The following is a 27,521-nucleotide window of genomic DNA, read 5'->3' on the forward strand; positions in this document are numbered from 1 at the left end:
TCTCTTGTGAAGACAATGCATTGGGTTTAATTTGAATTTGAATGGGTTTTTGGAGCAAGTGAGGAGATGGATTAAGGGCTTGCCCTCCACTCTGTCCACTGGCTTTGTAACTTTGAGAATGCAGTTTAAACAAAAATTAAGTGACCACCTCACTTCATGAAAGATCTCAAACCGATGCTCAGCTTTGCCTGCCATAACTTAAATACTTACATGCATAGGCTGGGATTTTCCACGACCGGAAAATCCCGCCAAGGTCCACGGACCTCAGCATGGTCCACCCCTCCCGTCCGCCCGCTACAATTCCCGTGGTGAGCAGGATGGGAAAATTCTGCCCATATATATGAACAACTGTTGAATTCTTTTAGGCATTTATTTAATTCAATGAACCTTTTAGTTAAATAAATTTGTGAATTAACACCAATAAATGCTCAAAACGGTGTAGAAAGTACACAAGAGAAAAGAACTGTTCTACCGTCGGGACATTAAGGACCTGGTTTCCTACAAGTCCTGATCAGCAAACACATTACCATGTCATTTATATGCAATCAGAGACCACATTTAAAATCAATAAATCAAGTTGCTGCCAGGCCACCAACGCTATTATTTTTCAGTCTGAAGGCAGTAGCGTGAAAACTGTCTGAAAAGACAGGAAAATTGTGATTGCCATTAACTGGAATGAAGGCGGAGCTATGATCACAACCTTCTAACTACTTTCACTGAAGGTAATGGCAGAATGGTGGGAAAGAAGACAATGTGGAGAGGCAGCATTAATGGCAAAAGTCATGTACTCCATGATGTCAAGGATCACTGCATCATAACAAAGAACAGTACAGCACAGGCCCTCCAAGCCTGCGCCGATCACGTTGTCCTATCTAGACCAACCACTTAGATCCCTCTATTCCCCGTCTGTTCCAATGCCAATCAAGATAAGTCTTAAATGTGGCTAACATAACTGCCTCAACCACCTCACTTGGCACTGCATTCCAGACCCCCACAATCCTCAGTGTAAAACATTTCCCCCAAACATCTCCACTGAACCTTTCCCCCTTATCTTGAACTTGTGACCCCTTGTAATTGTCATTTCTGCCTCTGGGAAAAAGCTTCCAACTGTTCACCCTATCTAAACCTCTTATAATTTTATAAACTTCTATCAGGGTCGCCCCTCAGCTTCCGTCTTTCCAGGGAAAACGATCCCAGTTTATTCAATCTCTCCACATAGCTAATCCCGTCCATACCAGGCAACATATTGGTAAACCTTTTTCTGTATTCTCTCCAAAGCCTCCACGTCCTTTGGTACAAATGCCCGAGAAAATGTGGCCAATACCAATAGAGGAATAGTGGAGGTTAATAGTGATTACAATGGTAAAGAATTTCTCCAGCTTCACTTGTATTTCTTCCTTCAGAAAAACAGATTATTTTTTCTCCCACCCACCTGATAGTCTCGGAGGGATTGTCTATTCTAGCTTTATCCAAAAACTAGATTTGAATAATACACTGTGGTCCAGTCCTTTATACTCAAGTCTCATTATCCGGTAACATTGGTGAAGATTGGAATTTTAACTCCAGCTGCACTTTTCCACTATTGTACAAAGTTTCTTTTTGGTACAATTCATCATTTTTCCTTTATTTATAGTGCCTTCCCTCAACTTCCCTTGCGCGTATAGAATTGCTCAGCTGTGGGTGGTGCAACTCGCTGTGGTCTGTGCCAGCGAGTGGGAGGGTGCAAATTAGCTCCCTATAGAATTCCCCACAAGAACCAGTCCTGAACCCAGCCAAGCCATCGTGGAGAGGCCACTGAACAGAGCTCAGGCGCTCTTTCACAACAGGGAGCGTCGTCCTGGGATGCTATTGTGTGCCAGTAGGTGGTCAGGTATTGAGCAACATGGAGACGCACACAAGACCAGAAATTGCCAGCTGCACAACCATAATACACAGCGACTCAATGATGGCAATGCCACAACTGGATGACCACAGAGCATTTTGAATTGTAACTTATTGCTAACATTGAACTGGCTTATATTATTTTGTCACCTCTGAAAAGTTCAAAAGAACTTTAAAATCAAAAACGGAAGAATCATAGAATCCCTACAGTGCAGGAGGAGGCCATTTGGCCCATTGAGCCGGCACCAGCAACAATCCTACCCAGGCTCTATCCCTATTATACCCCCCACATTTTACCCTCCTAACTCCGATGACACTAATTCAGCAATTTGGCCAATCCATCTAACCCGCATATCTTTGGACTGCGGCAGGAAACCGGAGCACCTGGAGGAAACCCACGCAGACGCAGGGGGATCATGCAAACTCCACACAGACAGTGACCCGAAGCTAGAACGGAACTCGGGTTCCTGAAGCTGTGAGGCCGCAGTGCTAACTAGTGTGGTACCGTGCCACCTTGAGAACATAACGACATATATTTTCCAAACGTAGCAGTTAATGATGAAAACATTATCATGTAGGTATGAAATTCCTCTGTTAATGTCATGACACCCTGGACTGTTTAAATTTAGTGGTTTGATGCCTTTCTTAAAATTTCATCAGATGTTTTAATACATTTTTTGCTCATATCACACAGCATGAATGTGTTTTGTTAGTCAAACAAATGGAAAGAATTTGTGAAACTAAGTGTTCACGGGGTTATTGCAGAGAAGATGCTCTTCTCTCCTCCACTCTTATATAAATACACATCCGCGTCTCAAGCATGACTGTCTCATGAATAAAGGTACAACTTACTTTTATGTAATCAAAAAACCTCCAATCAAGTATGGCTAACTCCGACTTGTCTAGTTTGATTAGCTGAGCACAGTCTTGTTAATAGAGCACAGTTCATCTTAGGAATGAGTACAGCTCTATCATTGTGTCCCAAATGATTTTGACTCTGCTGAATTAATTCCGGGATCCTGGCTCTGTCCCTGAGACAAATTGCATCTGTAGTCTCTCACACTCTCTCCTGCCTCCACTGAACATCTGACTCAAACTCCTGGCATCAATCTCATTCCCAACACTCACATAACTCCAGCAAACTGGAGTTCTGTGCCAGTTTCCCATCCTCTGCAGCCGATATCCTGTTTTTCCTGCAATCCTCCTCACTTCTTTTTTAATCGGAACATGAACGTGCGCATGTGTGTGTCAAGTCTCTCAAACCCACAGTGCTGGAACAAAAGGGAATGCTGACTTTTGAAGGGAAATGAATCTTTTTCGTTTTCTTCCTTTTTTTTGTAAAAAAGTAACCACGTTGTGTGCTGGCGAGGGGGAAATCAATCATCTTGAGACCCGAATTTTGATCTGGGCGCCCACCAGTTGTAACAGCTGGATTTCCAAACAGAGGGAAAGACGGCTATTTTCCAGTCAAAACCAGTGCACCACCAAAGCCCACTAGCCACATTTTAACCTATGAATAGTCAATCCCCTTTTCTTCAGCTTTCGACATGTCAGAACCGTAACCCCAACGTCAATTCTGCTCTCTGTAAAAACATCAATAATAATCTTACAAATGAGATGGCACATGAAAGAAATAAGAGTCATTCAAGCATGTGTCTGTGGTCAGCACCTTTTAGCAAAGGGAAGAGGAAAGTAAAACTGTAACCGTTGTACATTCAGTCAAAGAAATGGGGATTAGCCTGTCTTATTTTCAGAATCTATTTATCCCACTTGATTTTTTTTTTAAACCAAGTTGGAATACACTGAAAACTCTACAGATGCAGAAGCACAGTCTGAAAAGAGTGAAGATAAGTGAATGTTTCTGGTGTAAACCCTTCATCAGAATTATAAGCTTCTGATGAACATTCACATCCAAAATAGGAAGCTCTCTCACCCCAGTGCATTGGCAGCATTTCTGTCTCCGTACAATGGAACCAAGGTTAGTGGTTTGGGAAAGAACGGTGCAAAAAAAAAATGCAGTCAGAACTGTTTAGCATGCCAACAGCTTTGGATTGGTTTTCCAATTTATCAGAGCATTTCCTACAAACACGCTGGGATAAAATCGAATGGCAGAAAAATCCATGCGGTGTCATTTTCATATTTTAACCGTTGTGTTACATTTGAGACTGGCTCACTCTCTCCCTCGCTCCACCTCTCTGAGTGATTTTCCAACTGTGTATTTTCATATTCCTGGAGTACACACAAGGAGCTCAGTGTGGCCTCACAGAACCAAACGCAAGCAGTAAAATATCCAGAACCTGTAATTATATAACTAGAAGCTGGAAGATTCTACTTTACGAAGACACATGGTTCCAACTGGTTGTATAAGAAAGTTGGTATATAAAAGAGAGCACAAATTTATGCGATGGTGGAGTTTACCTAAATGACTGCATCTTTCTGGTGGGAGATGGTTAAATTAATCTATTCAAATGCACACAGCAACAATGTCAGGACATTCATTTCCTATTTTTTAAATCCTTGCATACTTTTCTTAATATTTAAAGATATGAATACACTCTGAAGAAATGTAATGATCCAATTAGTCAAGAGTATTTGATTCCCATTTAGACCTCGCACCACAGCAATGAGAAACAAAATAATAAAATGACATTAAAACTGAATCAAATCTCACACACAAAACAAAAGCTGTAATTTGTTTCTGAAACACTCGATTCACAATTGCATTTGTATACTTCAGAGATGCATTTCGAAAAGATGTGTGCAACTGACTGATGATCTTAGAATGGGTGTAATTCCACAATGTGGGTCATGAAATGCAAAACACTAAATAATCATATTGTGTTTGCTTTTTTTTCCCAAAAAGGCCAATTTAAAAGGTTCTCATTACCTGGTCTAATATTGTGCTGCAGCATTTTCATTGAAATTCGTTGGTGGGAATGCATAAACACAGTTATGAATTCATCACGGGAAAGCACAGGCAATGAGAAAGGGACAGCATTTATTCTGTTCCTATTTGTCTTATTTGACTGTCGGCTGCATTGATGGTAGCTATCTTGGCTAATAACTCTCTGAGTGCTGAGTGGCCCATGTTGCATTCAGAGTACACATATATACTGTCATGTAGCACCTGCAAAAAAAATGGTTGTCTGTGTGGCTGTCGTACAGAATATTAGAAAGTGGTATAATCATGAGAGGGTCACATAAAATTCTCAGTTTACAATATCCCTTGATTGAGCTAAAAAAAATCCATCTCATCATAAACTTCCTTTTGGTATTTTCACTCAGTACTCAGCACGGCAGAAGATTTGATAGACTAATGACAGGTGTTATCCTCACCTATCATGACTGAATCTGAATCTCCATTGTAATTCGTTTTACTGGACTCTAATAACCTTTTAAAAGGTGCACCTCCTCGTACATTTTTGTAATTTTCTTGGATTTATAAAGTTGAACTTCTATTCAGGATGGCACTTCAAACTAACAACGAGTTGAGCAAACAGCTCGTGAGAAGGTTGACGTGAGTGTAAAGTGTGTGTATGATTCGAAATGCCGGGTAGCGTTGGCTCAGAATATTTGACAACCCCGAGCCTATCATATTCTCCATATAAAAACATAATGAAAATAAATAGGGAGAGTGCAAATGAGCTTTCAGCCGAGAATAGAGAGGGAGAGAAGCAGCATTCACTTGAGGAGACGATGGGAGATTTCAGAAGTGATCGGTAATATTATGTGGAATATTTTACTCTTTTTCCACTGACGTTTTATTTCAAAAAGACTAAGGGCACACAACTGCAGTTAACACATTTAAGCATTTACTGACAGATAATGGGGTTCTGAAACATTGTGGATATTATTTTCCATTCCCCCACACCTCCCCCCCCCAACCCCCCAACTAGCACACCTCCTAATATACATCCTATAAGACCAAATGCAGTCTGCTCTTGCACTGTACTGTGAAGAATGCTGGTGCACTGAATTCTGAACACTGGTGAGAATATTCAGCAGTCAGAGGGTGAAATGAGAAATGATCTGCAGATGGCAATTAGAGGGATCCATACAGGAGATAAAGGATGTCATTTTGTGATGTTATACTTTCAACAGAAAACCCAAGGGAAAGAGACGCCGTGCCTTTGAAAATAAAAGGCCCGAGCCTATTTTTGTTTTGCATCATCACATTAACAAAAGTGGTCATTTGCAGTTTTGTTTTGATTAAAAACTAAAATTAGTTGCATTGTTGACAGAAATAATGACTTGTTATACATTTTAAAATGTTTATATTTTCAGTTCTAATTATGTCATCTGTGAGACCTGTTCAAAGCCATAATTATCATTTGAAACCTGGACAAGCTTCACATCTGCCGTGGAACGGAGCAAGCCCAAACCCGTCTTTCTTGAAGCACTTTACCTAATTGCAGGATGGAATCAGAAAGAAGCAAAGGGAATGCAGACGCAAAATAAAATGTGCACTGTCAGTTAAAGCACGGGAATCTTCTCAAATTGTTATTTTACAGTTTTAGAAAAGGCAAGGGATAGTAAGACGGTACACTGTCTTTGTGTTGCCTTTACTTCTAGAATTGGCTAATGCTCCCTATCTTAACATCACAGCAGCACTAACTACACGACGAATCAGAAACCAAAAAACAAAGCAAGTCCATTTTGAAAATTTGAGACTGCAGTCTTTGAAATGAAATTACAGCACAGACAGGTCCCTAGATTCACTGTGAGCTTAGCCAATGATACAGATCAGGAAGGCTCCAGGTCTGATCTCTGCTGAGTTAGCTATTCGCAAGCAAGTAGCAGGAGAGACACTACAACTGGTCTCAGTGCCCTGCATCAGCGAAGAGAACATCAGCCAAGGTACCTGCGTCTGGTACCTATCCAGTGATCACTGCTGTGTGCTATGCTGCCAAATCCAGTCCTATTCAGATATTCCTCACAGCTAAACAGACTTACTGTCCAGGCTAACACAGAAATAAATGAAATACCTGAGGTGACTCATACTCATGAAATCAAGCAGTAGCAAAGGACTAAACCGTTCAGGTTTTTTTTAATTAAAGAAATGAATAGATTGCAAAAAAAGATAGTTTTGCTCTATTTCCAAAGTACTTAATAAGCTTCATCGACTAAAATCTATTAGCAACCTTTTGGGCACTGTGTAAGTGTTATAACCTATTAAAATATCTGTGACTGATATTATACAGTAACCATTGAAAATACAGCAAAGCTGAATGTCACAAAGTCTTTTGGAGAATAGCAGCATAGTATGGGATTTGTTCACATCATTTTGGGGGGAGAATTAAAATTTAGGTTTGCAAAGACAGCTCAGAAACGCCCACAATGTTGATCGGTGAATATTTGGAAAATAAGACACTAAGCTAAGATGAGGAGATATATGCATGCGGAATAAAAAATAGGAAGTCTCCAATAAAAGCCCATAAATCATTTTTTTTTAAAAATACACAACAGTTAGAACTGAAAAAAAACTCTCCTATAAAACATTACCAAATATAGAATTGAAACTTATCATAGTCAAATCATCAAATTTCTTATAGTCATACCATACTCAACAGATGAGGTTGTCTCATGCAATTTACGAACAGAAATGTGGTCATTAAACTCTGCACAAAGTAATGTCTCTTTCATTTGATTTCTGCAGCTGTATGCAATTGCTGGAGGCAGAACCTCTGTTTTCTAATGTGCAGTTTTACTTGAAAGAGTGTATTTATGATTAATAAGAGATTTTTATACTGCATTTGCCTTTAAAAATTTTCCTCTTTCAAGGGATGAAACTACACTGAAGGGCAGATTTGAGTTCAGGGAGTTTGCATCTTTCGATCACAAGTGGTTATGGAAAACTTGCCATTGCACAATGCGATTATAGTATTGCTGAAGAATACAAAGGTATTATTCAAACTGATTGGTTTTGCCATCAATATTTTCATGGGAACTCTGAACACAAATTTTCAAACTGATTAAAAGAAATATCCCTCCCTATATAAGGAAGCGCATATCAAATATCAAGGAAGTGCAAGTAGCAATTCCCTTTAGTATTCAAACATACAATTGTCACATATTATTCAAGAGGCAGATATTGCACATGTACCATTACATAATTTCTGATTAGGAATTAATGGACAAAATGATATCATTTCACATACACTAAAGCTCCTTATACTCTTGGAACTTCATAGGAATATTCAGAGTTAAGGCTGAGCATAACTTCAGCTTTGTGCAATATCTGGGTCAGTTAAAAACAATGTCGGATGCAATATCATGGCAGATTAGACATGTGCGTCGCATTTACTAAACTAAACATGCTGCTCTAGAAACAGCATGGTCACAGAACTATCCTGCTCACTAGCAATAAATTCCTGATGACACAAGGGCATTCATCGAAGGTCAGGTAATGACAAAAATCAGCACCACCCACTGGGTGTGTATTCATTCTGCGCTCTTTTTTGTCGGAAGTGAATCAAGCATTTTCTGTAAGCTCCGTTCATGAATCTCTTTTAAAAAAATAATCACAATGAGTGCTTTACAGAGGATAATCCTACAATCAGTACGTTTTGAACTTAACTGTTACTTGTTCTACGCATCCAATGCTAATCTAATACAATGTATGGTTTGCAAGTAGTGATATTTTGGGTATGGACGTACATGGTTTGGGCAAAAACAGTCTTTAAATACCAAAGTTTTCTAACTCAGTATATGATACATTCCATCAAAGACTAATGCGCATTTCAATTCTGAAATAATATGAATTTATTGTAGTTTTAACATATGTAAGTTTACAACAATGTTTAGAAGGACTTACCTTCTTCACTGATAGTGCATTGGCCTGATGGGTCCTTGCAAATACAACACTGCAATTAATTTGTTTCATACTCAGTAATTCTCAAACCATGTCTTCACAGTGTGCAATGTAATTAGAACCACCAATTGAGTAAGTCACTTGTACCCATCTGTTACTGTACACAATTCAGACAGCAAACAACTAAAACTAGCATTGCTACTTAGTGTCTAAATGTTGGGCTGCCTATCTAACAATTAAAGTATATTTTTTTCTTGTTGGATTACAGTGCAATATAGCTGCCTTTCTTTAGTTCAATGGGGCGCTGAGATGGAGTGGGTGAGATAAACAAAGTCAACCGTAGATCCTTTCTGTGGTCAATGTTTAAATTAATGGACTGATTGTTAAAAGTAGCTTGTAAAGGAAGAAGTTGTGCAAACGTCCCATTAGTTCTGCTAAAGTAAAAGTATCTACCTTTATCCCAATAAATCGATGGTTAACTAAATAACTGTTATTCCTATCGCTAATAGCAATATAAATTTGCAGAAGGAAAGCATTTGGCCCTCATATCAAACACATTAATTCAAGAGCATTCCAACCAAACCCTCAGTGGGTATTTATTCCCTTTTCAGTCCTGAAACAAATCCCGATATAGTTCCATGTCTGAACCTACACTTGTATCAGTGTCAATGTATCTATGAATGGAAATTCATATGTTAATAGGTCACCGATTGGGTTAAATGAAGTCAGATGCAGCATAAACACCAACATAGGCCAATTGAGTTGAATCAACCATTTCTATACCGAAACTTGTATGTTATTTATATAAATAGCTTTTGGGTCTGCTACGGATGTCCAACTTCCTTTGTCCTCGTTGTTTCTATCTTTCTTTCAATCAGGTTAGTTTCACTGTTGTTTTATTATTTTTATTCCCTAATCATATCACTCAAACCTCTCTCTCTAATCGTTGACAGAAAATTCTATCCTATCACTGTGCAGTCACTCTGGAAGTCTGGTAATACAGTGGGTTAGGTATTGACCTTTCACCTTTCAGGACTCAGGCCTGAGCGTAAATCTAACTAAGACAGCTGACAGGATTAAAGTCTATTCCATTTTCGGGCTATAAGGGATCTTTGTGGAATTATCTTGCGCAGTGTCAATCCAATTTCTAAGGGGTGTGGGCGCACAGCATAAAATCGTCCCGAATACATCACCAATTGGCATTCATTCAGAAGGAGCCACAAGATGAGTGATGTAGAGAATGGAAAAAAGACACACTGGTCGCATCGAAAATGGTCTTCTGAGCATGAGGTTCAAACTTATTGTTGGGGGCAGTTTAGCAGGAACTATTCTCAGCATTCTCTGGTGCCATACTTAACCTGGAAGTACTTGATACTGACACTGGGTGGATGAAATGGGAAGATTTATATTCCCTAGGGTTAACACCATGAGCACAAGTGTTTAGATGAATGTTAAAAACATGACACAATCACCATGACAGTTTCTCATCATCCCCCTATTTACCACTAAAATAACATTTTTAATATAAGCACATTGAAACAATTCAACAATTGGGGAAAATATGATCACATACCTACCCATCCCACCTTCCAGTTGCTTTAATGACTTTTCACATGTGACCCATTATCCCTCACCAATAGTCCTGAACTGAGGTATGTCCTTCACCCAATATTTCATGGCACAAGACTGTTTCCTTCAGCATTGGTCCAATGGGTGCGACACAAGGCCACTGGTTGGATGGCCAAAACATTCACCAACCGTGGGAGAAGCATGAACCAACTACAGGGAAAACATTAACCAGTGGGACTTGGTCCCTGGAGAAGCAGGGGCAAAACATTAACCATTCGGGCTGGGTGCCTGGAGCAGAAGGGAAAGCATTTACCAGTTGGACATGGCGCCTGGAGAAGCTTGGGGAAAGCATGAACCAGTCGGACTTAGTCTGTGGAGAAGAGGAGGTTTACTAGGCTGATGCCGGAGTTGAAGGGGTTGAGCTATGAGGAGAGGCTGAATAAACTAGGCTTGTACTCGTAAGAGTTTAGAAGAATGAGGGGAGATCTCATTGAGACATATATGATGATGAATGGGATGGATAGGATAGAGGTGGAGAGACTCTTCCCGCTCAGAAAGGATAGTAGGACTAGGGGGCACAGCCTCAAGATAAAGGGGGGGTGGTTTAGAACGGAGTTGAGGAGGAACTTCTTCACTCAAAGGGTGGTGAATCTCTGGAATTCTCTGCCTGTTGAGGTGGTGGAGGCTACCTCGCTAAATATTTTTAAGACATGGGTTGATGGGTTTTTGATAGGCAAGGGGATTAAGGGTTATGGGGAGAGGGCGGGAATGTGGAACTGAGCCACGACAGATCAGCCATGATCTTATTGAATGGTGGGGCAGGCTCGAAGGGCTAGATGGCCTACTCCTGCTCCTATTTCTTATGTTCTTATGTTCACATTTATACAAAGACTTCATTATTCCCACTCTGGCTGACTGCCTTGTGTGCCTGCATAAGGAAAATAGTCTGGCAACAGAGTTCGCCCAGCCAGGCGCACCAGCTTCATGTGCTCCCAAGGCACTGCCCCCAATCCCTGCCTTCACCTCACTGATGTGGCACCATCGGCCTCTGAGAGCTTTGGGCCACTGACCTCGCTCTTCTTATCCTCTTACCATTTCCTATCTGCTCTGCTTCCAGTCTTCGTACTATCAAGTAGCCATTTCACAGTTTCACCACTTCTCCTTCAGTGGTCTCGGTCAAATTGTATTCCTCCACGTGGGCCTGGCCCCTGCCAACCTGCTTTACTGAACGGCCATACACTGACATACTTATTTACTCAGAACCCTCAGGTTGCATGTGCCATACCTGTCCTTCTCCACCCTCCCTTCGAGACAGAGCCCAATTCTTCTTTCCAACTAGAGTTTTGCCTCCAGACTTGCTCAAATTAGAGCAGCAAGGTGGCAAATGGTAATCCCTCAGCTAGAGAGAGAGAACAAGGATTATTTGTGTGACAATCAAAGGCTTTGCACCACGGGTCTGCCAGTCGTTCACCATATGACCAGAGAAAGAGAAAATGCATTATATACAAATGACACAACTCAGAGAGTAAGGGAGGGAAATGGGTGAGGTATGTGAAGGCTGCCAAACAGAAAGAAAGATCTGCAGAGAACAGAGGAACACAGAAACTGCATGACACATGTGCACAGAGTGTAAAAGTTACAGAGAGGAGACATGGATAAGGAAGATTTATACAAAGAAAGAGCACAGAATATTGTTGTTACAAATAAATGAAGCAATAAAAGAAGAATCATGTATCTCTAAGGCGTACAAGGTAGAAAAAGAGACAAAGTTTAAGGAAATACAGAGTAAGGAGACTAGAAAGAACTTTAAAAATAGGTGATGAGAATTGGGGGGGTGCCCCTTTTTTTTAAGGTTTTGCTTCTGAGTAACAACAATGAAGGTGACCTGGTGCATCACAGGCTACAGCCTCTTTGTTCGGGCATTGTTTTAACAAAATCACACTACCATTCTTCTGCTAATTAATTGTTCCATTATTAAATATAACTGACATATTGCTGCAGCAGCAATCTGAAAAGATTTCTTCCAACTTCTCTTCCACTCAGGTCATTCTCCAATCCATTACAGACTGCCAACTTTGGAGATCATGATGCCACAGAAAGTGCAACAGGTCTGTGCAAAAGCTAATCCCTCAGAACATATACTGTACACTGCAGGATAAGGGGAAGTTTGTTAACCGGCTACTTACTGACATCCAACAATGCAATTCAGACATTCCTCAATGAAATGTTTCTGCTCCCTTACTTCAGTAATTAAAGTCGTCCCGGTGATATTATTAATCAATTATGCCTGCTATAGTTTTAAAGTCTAAATGTTTGTTTATTATTGTCACAAGTAGGCTTACATTAACACTGCAGCAAAGTTCCCATGAAAACCCCCTAGTCGCCGCACTCCGGTGCCTGTTCAAGTACACTGAGAGAAAATTTAGCATGGCCAATGCACCTAACCAGCACATCTTTCAGACTGTGGAAGGAAACCGGGGCACCTAGAGGAAACTCACGCAGACACAGGGAGAACGTGCAGACTTCCGTATAAACAGTGAGCCAAGCTGGGAATCAAACCCAGGTCCCTGACATTGTGAGGCAGCAGTGCTAACCACTGTGCCACCAGTGGTTAGTTCCTGTGTTGCCAACAAAAGTGTCCAAACTGACTAAGATTACTGGCTATAAATTACGTTTTCTGCACAGACGTGGATTTGAAGATGACTCCTGGCTTGCACAATCATGATCCATGCACGGTCTGAGGCAAAATCTGACTTATTTTGCGCAAACAGGAAGATTTGGAATCTGTGTGGCACAGTGTGAAGAATGTGCACACGATGCAATTATAACCACATACAAAATTGAACAAGTTTGTTTTAATGAATCAGTCAGAAGGGAACCTTCAGGCATTAATTCACAGCAAATAGAATTGAATGCTGCAGTTTGAAACCCCATTTGTTTTCTCATTTACTCCCCTCCTCAAATAACGATGGCCATTCATGCTGGGGCTTGGATCCAGACATTGGTAACCCTCCAGTACCTCACCAAAGAGGCCATCCCTATACAATGAGTATCGGCATTCATCAATACAATAAGGGTTCGCAGCCCATTTGACCCGAAGAGGCAACCAACTGAGTTCTATTCTCAATTCCGCAAAGTCCACCCATAAGCACTTTCCAAGAGGGGTCACTCGACAGTGATCGTGAATGGAAATGCTGGCAGATTTCCCCCTCTCCTACTCTAGAGATAGTGGGGCCAACTGTATCTCCCACACTGCCAACACCTGCTGAGAGCAACTAATTCAATGGAGACAAAAGATCAAACTGGGCCCTTCCTAATCTCTATGGCTTCATACCGGTTATCCACATGTAATCAGAGAAGCATTAAGCATCACTTAGGGCGCAACTATAAACCTGTGTTGTGATGTGCTAACTAAATCTGAGTAAAACTATGGGCAAAAAGTGCAGAGTTATTTACTCCCACCTTTAGTTTGAGAGTAAAAATGTTCATTTCCTGATATGAGCTTAAAACCAGCTGCAAATTCAAATCACCCTCATGTAAACCTCTAAATCAAATAGTCGGTCACTATGGCCCCCAAGGAAAGCCACAGCATAATAGGTCTAACAGTATTAGGTGTTTTATGTCAATGAATACTTTATGTGCTATACATGTCGTGTGATATGTGGTGGATGTTTGTGCAGTCAGTTGCCTGGGTTCCAACAAGGCTACAGAACAGCTACTGACACAGACTCAGCAGAATCTTCCAAACAGCTCCCAAAACAGACTCAAAACGCAGCCGCAGTACAACTCGCAATACAGTTAATGTTAAAACGACCAATGCAACACCAACAAAGGTCCCAAAATACTTAAACATACATCCCCAATTCCAACATACAATGGCAAAAAAGAACTCCCAGGATTCATCCCAATTCAATTCCAAGCACACTCTCCTCACAGCTCAGGAAGAACAGAAATGCTTCTCAAACTAAATTTTTCAAAAGTGTCATTCATGAATACAAAGTCAAACTTATTTCCAAAAACAATCAAGGTATGTTTCACTTAATAACATTTCAGACAGGGAATGACTTTGTTGTTGAGGATGTTCTTATATTCATAACAGCCAGCATCCAAAAATCGTTTTGGTAATTATATCAAATCCAGAAATGGATGCACTCTGAACACTGCAAAGGTAGATTATTTTGGGGGGTAAAGTATTAAAACAAAATTATTTTTGTATATTTTTGAGCCAATTCCTGTACATTATTACCATTACTATATCTTTAAGTTTGTTGACTGGTGTCACAAGTAGGCTTACATTAACACTGCAATGAAGTTACTATGAAAATCCCCCATTCACCACACTCCAATGCCTGCTTGGGTACTCTGAGGGATAATTTAGCACAGTCAATGCACCTAACTAGTGCATCTTTCAGACTGCAGGAGGAAACTGGAGCACCTGGAGGAAACCTATGCAGACACGGGGAGAACATGCAGACTCTGCACAGGCAGTGATCCAAGCTGGGAATCGAACTCAGGTCCCTGGCGCAGCTAACCACTTGCAAAATAAACCATTGACTCTGAGCAAAAGCAAATACAAAATAATGCTACTTTTGAAAATGCTCTTGGAAAGCAGTATAAGAAAATAATCTGCACAGCATTCCCGCAAGTGAATCAGTCAATTAATTACTTTTAAAGTACAGTCACAGGTGGCAAAAATATGAAAATAGCAAACAAAATGTCACTCTATATAGAAATATATAGCGTATATTCAAAACTGTTTACTCCTCAAGTAATGATTAATTCTCCATAAAATGTTGTCTTCCTGCCTGCAGAACTTTTGGCTTATGTACTAAAGCTCGCCTTCTTCCTGTCACATGGCATGATTTTTTAAAAAAAATATAATGGCTGTAGTTAACCATAGTAGTTATATTACTGGATCATTTATCCAGGGGACTGGACTAATTAATGGTTATGAAGAAATTATTTCAAATCCCACCACAGTAGCCGGACAATTTAGATTCAATTCATTAAATAAACCTGGAATAAAGTGACAGTGACCATGCAACAACCTAGAATGTTGTTTAAAAAAACCCATCTGGTTCACTAATATCCTTCAGGGGAGGAAATCTGCTGTTTCTACCTGGTCTGGCCTACACGTGACTCCAGGCCCATAGCAATGTAATGACGCTCTGAATTGGGCTAGCAAATCATTCAGTTGCACTGAATCGCCACCTTGTCCAGGGCCATTAGAGATGGGTAATAAATGCACTTCTCACCAGCGCTGCATGGGTGAATACAAAAAATAAGTGTCCAATAAATAAAATTTAGGCAAACTAAAAAAAAGACATGATATAAAAAATCATAATTAAAAATACTTCAAGGCCACAACAGATTCTGAAGTCCCGGACAACTGCAATCTGAACGCGGCATTCAGTTAATCAGCCATTAACATGTTAACAAGAAATACAGAGGCTACTTTATATCCGAGGCTAAGGTCCAAATGGAATCACTTAGTAGTCGAGCAAAACGTTGATGTTAACTTCAACATGTATAAAAATAAGAATTAAATAATTTAGAGATTTCTACGCCAGATTGCTACTGGTTATAGTTACCCGGCTAGAATATGGAGGTGAGAAAGTGCAACTGTTTGAACAAAATACTGAAATATTTTAGGGTCTATTTCTCTTTCCCCCCACCCCGCAATGCACTCCCTCCCGCCCGTAACATAGCACAGGCCCTACAAAACAAAAACTGCTACTAGCTTCAACTGCAGCTATCAGTTTGCGGACTGCCGCCTGCGAGCAACAAAACTGACTTCAAAGCCTGTTCCTGCAAAATACCAAGGGCCACCGAAAATCTCTGAATTATAATCTCATGTGTGTTTTAAGGGAACATTTTTTCCCCTACAAGCATAATCGTGCTTCTGTTAGAAAACAATTTACAATTAATTTACTAATATGGATAAGTGGGTAGATTGGATTATCGTGATTGAAGTGTACAGCCCCTTGTCGAGTGCACGTCTAAACATTTTAAACTGTGCAATCTGCTTGCCACTGCGCGGTCTGCCCACATCTTTCTCCCAAAATATGCAATCTGTTATAGCGACAACAAAAAAGTTTGGCGATTTTTTTTTGAAAAGAGAACTGGCAAATTGTTGGGAGAATGCTGGGCTTGATGTTTGGGGGCAATTACGATTGGAATAACTGCGATTTGAAACGGGCTCTCCACCGAAACTCACTCGGGAAATTCTCGCAATTCCAAGTTGCGAAGTGAAAATGTTTTCTTCCCTTCCCCTCCCTCCCTGGGAAAAAAAAATTCCGCTGATTAAATTGCACCAGGAGAAATCAGTGCAGAAATGTTCTCATTAAAGCCGCTTTAAATGAGATATATATACGGGCGGGGGGGGGGAGGCTGTTGTAAATGGGGAAGAAAATAAAACAGCCGATGCTTTTCTAAACAGAGTCTGTGAATAAGATCAGCGGGAGCTGGAGGGTAAATAAATAGTAAGATTAGAGAGGGCGGGGAACTCCATTCAAACCCAGGACAATACGGCAGCTCCGAAAGCTTTAGCAACCCCCGAGTCCTCACTTTTTTTTAAAAAAAGCAGAATATGGCAAAGGAAATTTAAATTAGCAATTTGATGGCTGGGATAAAGGCATGTAAGAGCGTTAACAGACTCGAGGCCCGAGCTAAAAGCAGCAAAGGTTTCAACTGGGAGGAGAATAAATCCCCCTTTTCCGATTTGACCAAGGGTGGGTTTATTTTTAAATCAGGGTAGAGGGCTGAGGGAGCGTTTCTTCTTCTTTAGCCCCGATTATTTAACACTTGGAAGTTAATATCTCTGCTGTTTGGTTTGGTAATCCGAGGCAGGGAGACAGGATAAACTGTCTCAGCAACATTCTCCCCCCCACCCCCACCGCCCCCTCGCAAACAGTTCGCCGACTGAATCAGCAATCCAATCCCAAACCACGGTGCAGTTTATTCTGTCTCATTTTCCTTTCCAGCTGATAGCTTTATGTTTTACCCCCATCATCCATTCGAGTCCCCTTCCTGGCTTCAGGCGTCCTTGAAAAAAGCTGGGAAATCGATAACAAAAGCCTGGCTTCAAGGAGTGGAGGAGTTTTGTTTTGCAAAAGGGTTTTTTTTTGTTGTTGTTGGTGTGCGCCAGAAGTGAACCTCAACGCGTCCCTCCGAAAGAAAGTACAGTAATTGCGAATGGAAAGAAACGACTAAGGGAATAGAATGCTGAGCGTTTTCGGTCCAGAAGTTTCAACAGGGACCAGTTGTAATCCAGTTTCGGAATCTCCCTGAGTGGTATTCAAGAAGTGTGAAAAAAAACTCATACTTCTTTAAAAAGAAAGTTTGGTTTGGGCAACACAGTACTGGAGCAAATTACTGTGGAAAAAATAAAGGGTTTGACTGTAAGAGCCCGTTTAGTCAATGGAGGCTGGTTTGGAAGATTCTACATTATCTGCGTGCCTCCAAGTGGGGTTTGGAAAGGACACCGAATTTGCTGTATCTTCGCCCCCACCTTGTCATGTTCAGATGTGGAACACCCTAATCTTCTAGTTATTGTTAGTTGTTTTAATTTATGCCATTGTTTGTATTATATGTATGTGCATATGTGTATATATATGTATGTATGTATGAGAGTTTGCACAATGTCTCCTCTCCTTCTGGTAATGGGGCTGGCGTCCTGATCGTTACAACAAGTCTGGATTTTTTGTTAGGAGCAAAATGGGATTGTCTTCAGGGAATGTCGAAAGTACATGCCGCCAAAACAGCAGAAGTAAATCCGTGTCTCGGTGACGTGATCTTCATTTGTAACCATTCCCATTTTAAAATATGCAAAGAAGTGGCTTTTCACGATTTGGTGTTTCCTTAGCTTTCTTTGATTCGCTCCCAGTTCCAAAAGTATCTTGAACTTGTCTAAGTTTCCGAAGGTAAATCAGAAGCATTGACCCTTTTTTTCACATATAGGTTGCATGGTCAAAATGCGGTGATTCAGAACCGTCATCAAAACCAGGATAGACTTTCCCAGCACGGGTGGATGGGTAAGTGGGAATCTCTGCCGGCCCGAAATGATCAACTTTGATTTAACAGCGTGAATAATGTTTCATTTCTGCTGAAAAACATTTTTAAAAATCCCAGGCTCCCCTGAATTTTTATTTGAAAAAGGGCTGAAAATATGGAGATGGGGGGGGGGGGTTCCAGAACTTGGTTAACAAAAAGATTAATCAGTTACAATACAAAAGATCGCGACTGGACATTTAACCCAGCGATAGGTCCCCAGTCGCCCAACGACTGAGAAAGAAAAAGCTACCGGATGAGGAGAGTGTGTATACATTGCTGGAAATTGCTTGCTTTTAATTCCCCACTATTTCAGTTACATGTACATCTGCAGAGTACAGGCCGTGCAAAAGGATCATATCTGTATTTGTTTCATATTAAGTATAAACTAAACGTACACTTATCTAATCAATGGTCGCGACCTTAAAGTCCAATTTCATTATTAATAAACGCCTATAATGTTTCTAAGCAAATATATTGCATAAGCTCCCCGACCTATCCTGGTGTGACATTCATTGAGGTTTGCCTGTGTACATACCTGTGCCCAGGACTGTTTCTGCTGGGTTTAAATAAAACGTTAGCTTTATGTACATACCTCGCTGATAAAAAGTACACACACACACTCACACCAAGGCATCTATCTAGCTGCATCTCGCCATTATCTGCCTTCATCTGATCAAAGTAATAAATCAACTCGTCTATCGACTTGTCTGTCCAATAAATCTATTTGACTAGTAAAACTATCTAAATATTGATCTCATTTTCTATTGACAGGCAGTCCCGCAAATAAAATAAGGGATCTTTTGCGAGTGGGCAATGTGTTTGGGGAGGCGAGTGGGGAATTGGAAGTGACATACGACTGGGGCTAACTAAAGATAGAGAGAAAAACCGGGTGCGTGTATATGTTTGGGAGATGTGGGAAGAGAGAGAGAGAGAGCGGTGAAAATGAGATTCTTTGTATCGTCTTGAACAAAAGCTAGCAGGGACGGTGACCAAGTACAGAAACCGTCAAAGGAGGGGGTTGGGGGTGGAGGAGAAAGGACACAGAATGAAATTCTGCAGGAGGAGGAACGACATTTATGTGGCGGGGGGTGGGGGGGGGGAAAGAGGGAGAGATCGGCCGGTTTTAAAACCCCGGAGACCCTTTGACATTGAATTTATAAACGGGTGGCTTTTGAGGGTTTGGTTTCATTCTTGGGGCAGCTTCCTTTGAATCCATCCAATGGGGGCAGGAGAATTGATCGGCGCTTTAACCCCAGATAGGGACCGGGTGTGACAAAAATAAATCATCAAAAAAAAATATAGGGACTGCAGCAATAAAAAACCTGCCTGCGCCAACTATAAAGAGCACCATTTTCCATTTTGGAAGGAGCTGCATGCGAGACGGCGGCAGTAAACTCCCAGCTTCTGAATATAGCTTTGCTGGTTCTGTGGCGAACGCCGTGCAGAAATGGCAAAAAGACACTAAGGTCACTTTTTGGAGGGTGGGTATAAATCAATCGGACATTGATACCCCTGTACCTGGGAGGGGAAGGAGGTGTATGCAGATCCGTGACTGTCCCCACAACTGCAAATAAAGGAAATAACTTCTGGTCGGACAATTCAAGTTTTTTTTATACACTCCCCCCGGCCCCCCCCCCCCCACCTCCCCCCCCCCGCCGTGTTCCACGGATTTCCATGTTATCGGCTCACAGCCCCATGGGAATGGCAACCGTGAGCAAATTCCTGAACCCGCTGGCTCCATGGGCACCGTGTATAATACCGTGGGGCCATGTATCAGTGAGTGAAGAAGCTACAACAGCACCAATCCGATTTAACTCGCCCGGCGTTTGGAATGTCCTTTACTCCCAGATATTGTTCGGTGGTTTACTTTCAACTGCCTTGCAGTTTAAGAAAATGTTTTTTTTAAAGAAAAAAAGTCAATTCCTGTTTGGTGACAGATATAAAAATGGTAAAACTTCACTGAGGCAACATGAAAAGAAGGATTATACAGATAATTCGAGCAGATTTTTTTAAATGTTGCAGCTCTGTGTTAAAAACGGAGAATGTATTCCTTCTAAATGGCTTTATTTGTTGTAATGTGATTATTGTCCGTCAATACAAGGGTCAACTGCCAGTTGAAAGCCTGAACAAAGGGATATTTAAAAACTCATATCTCTTTAAAATGTTCGTCCAGCGCTCGCCCCTCGTCTCTACGTAACGTGCATTGGTCAAAAAAGGACAAAGCTTGTTTGACTTTAATCAATTGGGAGAGCTGGGTCACTTCAGCGAAAATGTTGGGTCTGCCTGCTTAGATTGGTTTATATTGTAGTCAGATTAATAAAACGTCTTGACTCGGTGCCAAGTGCATCAAGCGAAACGCTAAAAAAAACCACATATTTCCACGACTGTTGCTGATTCTAGAATTCGGAGTCTGCAATCTCAAAATGTGGTGGTGATTTCAATATTTCTAGCAATCTTTAGCAGGTCAAATCCCCTAATGAAGGTTGCTAATTCACAACTGGAATTATAATCCACAAATTAGACCGTTTCCAAAGACAAATTTGTCGCCACATTAGGTGGAACTCGCATCATACGGTATTAAATATTTTTAACATTGATCTATCAATCCAAAAATATTCTAAGGAACAACCTTCCTTTTCATTTGACTAATGCAATACTTGCTCAGTATTTGCCTCCAAGCTAAAACAGTCTGGGATGGAAAATGACTTGTTTTAATATATATGGCGTGGAAATGTATTTTTTTATTCCATGTGCTTCGTAGAAACTCTGCAAGTTATCCTAAAGCCACGCAGTGGAGACGGTGCCCGGGGTTTTACAGGTTATCTCAATCATAGCAATTTAAGCATTTTTCCTATCTAAGACATAAAGAATCGCGCCACATCTTTTACACTCCTAATCCCCACCAAACGGATTATTCGTTTGCTAAATTTGTCAATGCACGCAAAGGTAGCGGTGAGTGGTTTATAATTCTGAGGGTTGGGTTGGGGGGGGAGGTGGTTGGAGTGTGGAGGGAGCGGGGGGCGAGGGGGAGCCTCGGTGGTGACTGAAGTGATGTTGAGATTTTTGCCACAAATATTACCAAGCCCCGCCGAAACCCTCGCACTGGCCAGCGTCAAGAGAAACGCATGTGTGTATATGTGTCCCTCTGTGTGTGTGTGTGTGTCTGCCTGTCTCTATGTCTGTGTGCCTGTATTTGTATGTGCGTGTCTCTATATCTGTGTGCGTGTGTCTGTGTTCCTCTGTATCTGTCTGTCCGTGTGTCTGTGTGCGTCTGTCCCTGCGTGTCTGTGCCTCTGTGTATGTGTGTGTCTGTCCCTGTGTGTATGTGCTGTGCGCCTGTTTATCTCTCCTTGTGTGTTTTTCTTTTTTTTTACCTGAAACTTGATCCAAACTATATACTTAAAAATCATCACTGAAAAAAAACATCGACATTCAAAACATCTGTTCTGAAAAAAAAACCAGAACTGACAACCTCTTTATTCTTGTTACTGCCGTTATTAGAGAGAGGGACGCCGAGGAGAAACATTTGCAAAGTACGGCGAGGGTATGAATCGCAATTTTCAGATGGAGAAAGTGAGTTGGAACTGGACAGAGAAACGCTGCCTTCGCCCAATAGAGCACCATTGATATTAAACTATATATGTGTGTGTGTGTGTGTGTTAGCCTGTGTATAAAATTAGTACCATTCGAGAACATGGCGTGCAATTCAGCATTCGCCCTTGAGTTTCCTCTTTCTCGATCAGAAGTAGAATAGTTTTTTTTTTCACCCCCAATGCCTGGGTAATATTTGTTTAACAGGATACCAGAAACACTTGACCAAGCCTCTCTGGATGGCGAGTGAACCCATTTTCACCCTCACACTTCGCAAACCATTTTAGAAAACGGATTTTCCATCAGTACAGAGCCGCAGACACACACACACACACACACACAGAGGCACTGCGTTAAACACTAGACGTGACACGGGCCATCTCTCTCTCCTTGGATCTTTATTTGAATGGTTCCATTCAATATTGCTCTGCACTATTACATTTCTGCAGAATATGCAGAAGTGAGCGGTCAGAATCTTTATGCTGTATCAAAATACACGTCTCATGTGAGCAGCCTGAGTTTCCAATGTGACTACAGTCCCTTTGTGGTGAGGGGCAACATTTGAATACATGATTTGCACTCCACTTTCTTGCAAACTGTACCGCGCTTATCAGGGTGCTTTTAACAGTATGAAAAACAATGCTATTCAAGCTAACCATTATCCCAGGAACGTTCCGAGCTCTGCATGTTAGCAAACATCCATTCATTTTCTCCTTCCTGCGACATGGAGACATTAACAAAAGCTTGTCTCAGCCCATGCTTTGGGGACATTTTTCAGGGCTAGTTTACAAAATTGTTTATTTCGACCAGCAAGCCTAGGCTTGTATTTAAGCACACACACACACACACACACAGATTCACTAACCTGAATGTGTAGCCATGGGGAGAGGAGATGGAAAGTATTTTGCAGACTGGAAGTGGGCCGGGTGCGGTGCGGTGCCGTGGCCGGTCGAGGCGATCCGCCCGACCGCTCGGTGCGACAGGGCGCCCCGCTCCCTGGCCGCCTCCACGCCGAGCGCATGGGAGAGGAGGTGGGGAGGAGGAGCGAACTCCCTGCCGTCCATCGCCCCGAGCCGAGATCACCCACCCCCCAATGTACAGATCCACAAAGCCAGGCGAGCCTCCGGGAGGGATTCAGGCGAGTCCGAGCTCATCTGTCCAGCCGCTCGAGTCTGCCATGCCTCTGTAAAGAGAACGGAGAAGGGGAAGAGAGGGGGAGAGAGAAAGGAACGGAGGGGTGGAAAGCAGCGATCAATCGCACGGCTTACTTCAAACCCCGGGCAGAGAAACTTCGCGGGCTCCCTCTTGCCTTTCTGGCAGCCGCCATACTGCACCAACAAGTACAATAACCTCCGAGAGAGGGAGAGAAAAAAAACTCCCACCCGTCTTGTTCATTCAAAACCCCTCCATTTCCAGCCCCATTTTAATGACAGAGAACAGGAAATTCAAGAAAAACTCACGGCCACTAATCAGCTCATGCATTCCAATAAGAACCAACGCCCGAGACCATTTTAATAATACATATATTTTTGGAGAGAAAAAAAATCACTCTCCCTTATAAATCACACCAATTTACCTTAACACTGCCACGCTGCTCAACAATGAGAGAAAATTAAGCCAAACACTACACTCACAGAGGGGCTGCATTCAGCGCACGGATCCCGGGGACATAAATTACTCATGACATTTAGAGGATTAAACAATGAAATGTTTATTAAAGGCGGCCCCGTTTCTAAGACGAATTGGTTTATGCGACAGAATTTGTCCTGTTTTTTTTTACCATTTTGTCCAGTTCTGTGGGCAGGGTAGCCTTTCTACGCCCGCTTTCAGGCGAGCGCGCATCCAGTGTGCACTCTCTCGGCGGTTTCATGCCAGAGAGGTTATCACTCATTTGGATCCCCGTCATTTGTCTTTCATCCATCTCCCCTCTCTTTTTTTCCAGCAGTTCCCCCCCCTCCACCCTTGCCTCCCCCCTCCATTTCCACCTGACATTAATTTCAGGATGAAATTGCCACTGCCACAACACACTGATATTTACACAGAGAACTGTGTGAAATATTTTAAATACTAATGTTAAGCAAATAAAAGGTTGCATCTCGCACTTCCCCCTTGCTTTCCACCTCACCCATTTCTCAAATCAATCTCATCAGTTTAAAAGTCGGTTTTTATTTATAAAAAAAATCACCCAACGTAGAAAAGACACACCAAAAATCCCCCAAAATAGACTGCATCACGCGTCCTCCAGCCAGCACGCTCTAACAGAGATTGCAATTTAAAATATTGACCATAAAAAAAATTAGCAGTCAACCGGCGGAGCACAATACACATTAAAAAATAATAATAATTAGGAATGGATTGAGTAAATTGCCCCCTTTTTAAAATTTGGGCAATCGAGCTCTCAATTCATACTATAATATTCAGTGTGTTATTATCTCCGCTTAACGCTCTGTGTTTTAACATCAAATTCCAAATGTTCATTTTCTCGCCGTCAATACAGCGGTGAAAATTGTTAATGATTTTTACTGCCCTTGTGCGTTTTAGGTTTTTTTAAAAAAATGATACCCTCGCTCCAAATTTTGAATATGAATGAAATATTTGGTATATTGCGAGAAGCAAGCTTGCTTCAAGCTCCCTCGCCTCAACTGCTTGCTTTACAAAAACACAAAAGGTTTTCATAGAGACTTCACACTGTTAATTTTATTTTCCTTTAAATTAGGGAAACGTTTGTGGAGGTGCTTTGGGGCCAAAGGAAGTGAATGGCATCTGCGAGGAAGCTATTTACAAGGGGCGCACCTTCCTACCGAATGCAGCCGGGCCAGAGTGCGCACAGGGCGGATACACACGCAAGGGCGCCCCGCTTGGAGCTAAATGCTTCCCGTTTCTGCACAAGACGAAGCTGGCATGACCCACCAGCCGCAAAAATAAAGAGAGCGGTTCATTGATTACGTTATTTTAATAACGGCACAAAACGGAAAATACATTAGGTTTACGCTTAAAGTAGCAAATATTTCAATTTATTTCCAGAATGTTGGTATTTTTGACTTCCACTGTATAGATGTAGCAAAAAAAGAACGTGTACTTACTGCAATTCCGAGCATACACTGCCTTATTGTGAGAAAAAAAAGCGAAAGAAAAAGAAAATACTAATTTTTAATTATCTGGACGCTATGTGACATGCTACACTTCTGAAAAGGTTGCAGTTGAGAAGGAGCACTAAAAGATTTCTTTGCTTCAACAACTTGTCTGTACAATGAGGCACGCACTGCTAGCAATCCTGGGTTCCTGTCAATCAAATTGTGTAAACAAGACCCCCATTGGCTGGCGGCCCGCCAGACTCCTGTCAATCAAACTGTGTAAACAAGCCTCTGATTGGCTGGCGGCCAGTCCGCACCGGGCTGCATGAAAAGCCATTAGGGCGCGGCGACGGTTTCGGGGCGCCCCTCGCTGCCAGTCGCCGGCAGAGAGCTATAAAGGCGAGTGACGGTTTCGCGGCGGCCACCACAGAAGACCCAAATGGCCCTAGAGCAAGAAAAGGGAAGAGTGGAGTTTGGAGTGCAGGAGGAAGGTGATCTTTCTTTTGCAGGGAATTGCTATTGGGGGGGTGGGGGTTTTACATAGAAGGAAAAAGTGCAAACGTGAGGCAGCAGAATTGCAGAAGAGATTGGAGAGAGAGACACACACACACATACATAAGCAACGTGGAAGCAAAGGACAGAATAATGGGACAGGGGAGGAAAAAAAAGTGGTGCTGTGAGCAGCCAGATAAGCAGACTTTCTCCACCGCCAGGAAGAAGGCAGCAAGATCATTGCGACAGAATGAGGAGCAACAGCGGGCATTGAATGGGAAAACACTTTAAAGTCATTTAACATGCGCCAGGGTGAGTGTCAGAAAGATAAAACTGTGCCCAAAAGGAGAGAGCTGGCGGTTTCAGAGTTTTACTGCACACAAAACAAGAATTCGCCAAAGGAAGGGAGAAAAAAAATCTGAGATCGGAAGAAGTTGGAACAATCAGCAGTTGTTCACGATAGGGGGAAGAAACGCAACGCAAAATGCCTGGCGCGAAGAGGAAGTTTGAAATGCAATGTGCAGAAAACACATGGTGTGTGTGCTAGCTTCCTCCTGGGCAGACTTCATTCTGCATTGCAGAAGTTTCAAGACAAGGGAATCGTGCAAACTCAAGGTGGGTTGAAAATATAGTTATTTGTTCTAATTCTATTTGTGTTATCATTTATTGTGCAGCTATTAGCCTCGCCTGTGTGTGATATGTGTGTGTGTGTGAAGCTCTACGTGTTTGATTTACTCACCCGTCCTATATCTGACTTGTAATTCTCTCCTTTTTGCCTCCTCTTTCTCCATCTCTCCTCTCCCCCTTTCTCTCTCCCCTCTCCACCTCGCCCCCCACCTCTCCCCTCCTCTTCTTTCCCTCCCCTCTCTCTTGTCTTCCCCTCCCCCTCTCCTTTCTCCCTTCTCCCCCTTTCTTCATCCTTTCTCCTCTCCCCCTTTCCCTCTACTCTTCTCCCTTCTCTCTCTTCTCTCCTCTCCTCTATCGCCCCTCCCCCCCCCAACCCCGTACACCAACAGTGCACAGAGGAGAGTCCTGTTGAAGCCTGGAGGACCAGCGGATAGGATAATTAATGCAAAATGACTGATGGCTGTTGAAGAAGGCAAGTCCTGCAAAGAGGATTGTGCGTGATCAATGAAGCATCACTGACTGACAGTTTCCTTCGATCTTACACCCAGATCCAACTACCGGAACAAGGATGTGTCAGCAGAGGCCGGAGGCTACTCGCTACATGCTTGCAATGCAAGGCAAAACGCAACGAAAAGGGGGCCACGGCAGAGAGACGAGACGCTTCTTCCTAAAGTAATTTTATGTAATAAAAACAGAACACACCGAAGAAACGCCGGGTATAAAAAGCCGTGTTCCACTGCATCTGAGAGCGGGAATAACCTACACTGATTGTGTATATATTTAAACTCAATATCATTCATTCACAAGCTTTAGTCTAAGCGCCGGGTTTGTTAGCTTTGTATCGATTGACTGCAGAGGTGGGAGCTGCAGAGATAACTGGACATTAACCATGTTAAAATCCACAGTACCCTCCCATTTCAGACCGACTTCCATCAATTCAAGACCAAAATCTCTGGGGTTTCATTCAGAAACCAGTCTAATACAATGGAGAAAAATGACAGTGTTTCACTGAGGAAAGTAGAGTCTGGTTTTATTTTTCTTTTAAATGCCAGCAATTCAAATAGGCAAGGTAGCGGCTGTAGGGTTTCAAGATAGATTGGTTTTTAAAAAAAGCCTCGGAAGAAGGGAGACTGTTACTTTAATCCACCTAGCTTTGGGCGAATGTGAGAACTCTCTAATAGGGTTATGCATCTGTGTTGCATTAGAGATTGTTAAGGTCACCCCTCGTAAACGGAAGAAGCTATTGGCCCGGCTGCTTCATTACGATGTATTTTATTTGGAAAAAAAAGAAAAAACGTAAAAGTAAACGGGGCTCGAAAAGAGCCGAGAAGCCAGCCCGCGGCCGGTGAATGTGTAGCCCGCGTGTTTCAATCGCCGTGTGTCTTGCGGAGAAATGTTCAGGGATATGAATCGGAACAGATCGC

At 42.0% G+C, this 27,521-nt stretch overlaps 1 protein-coding gene across 4 annotated transcripts in view; it reads right to left on the reverse strand.

Moving 5' to 3' along the window:
* The window catches only part of bahcc1b (BAH domain and coiled-coil containing 1b), a 278,363-nt gene that overhangs the window by 245,323 nt on the left and 5,519 nt on the right, over positions 1–27,521 (reverse strand). For 2 of the 4 annotated variants that reach the window (XM_080209605.1, XM_080209604.1), the window contains exons 1-2: positions 24,988–25,139; positions 22,770–23,087 (exon numbers count right to left, since the gene is read on the reverse strand). In XM_080209605.1, the coding sequence (XP_080065731.1) occupies positions 22,770–22,968 (199 nt within the window). In that variant the 5' untranslated portion in view covers positions 22,969–23,087; positions 24,988–25,139. Of the gene's footprint in view, positions 1–22,769; positions 23,088–24,987; positions 25,140–27,521 lie in introns of those variants that run through there. The other 2 variants (XM_080209602.1, XM_080209603.1) reach the window with 2 other exon arrangements.

The sequence above is a fragment of the Carcharhinus amblyrhynchos genome, chromosome 21 (assembly GCF_965287045.1).
Source record: "Carcharhinus amblyrhynchos chromosome 21, sCarAmb.v2.hapA, whole genome shotgun sequence".
Classification (NCBI taxonomy): domain Eukaryota; kingdom Metazoa; phylum Chordata; class Chondrichthyes; order Carcharhiniformes; family Carcharhinidae; genus Carcharhinus; species Carcharhinus amblyrhynchos.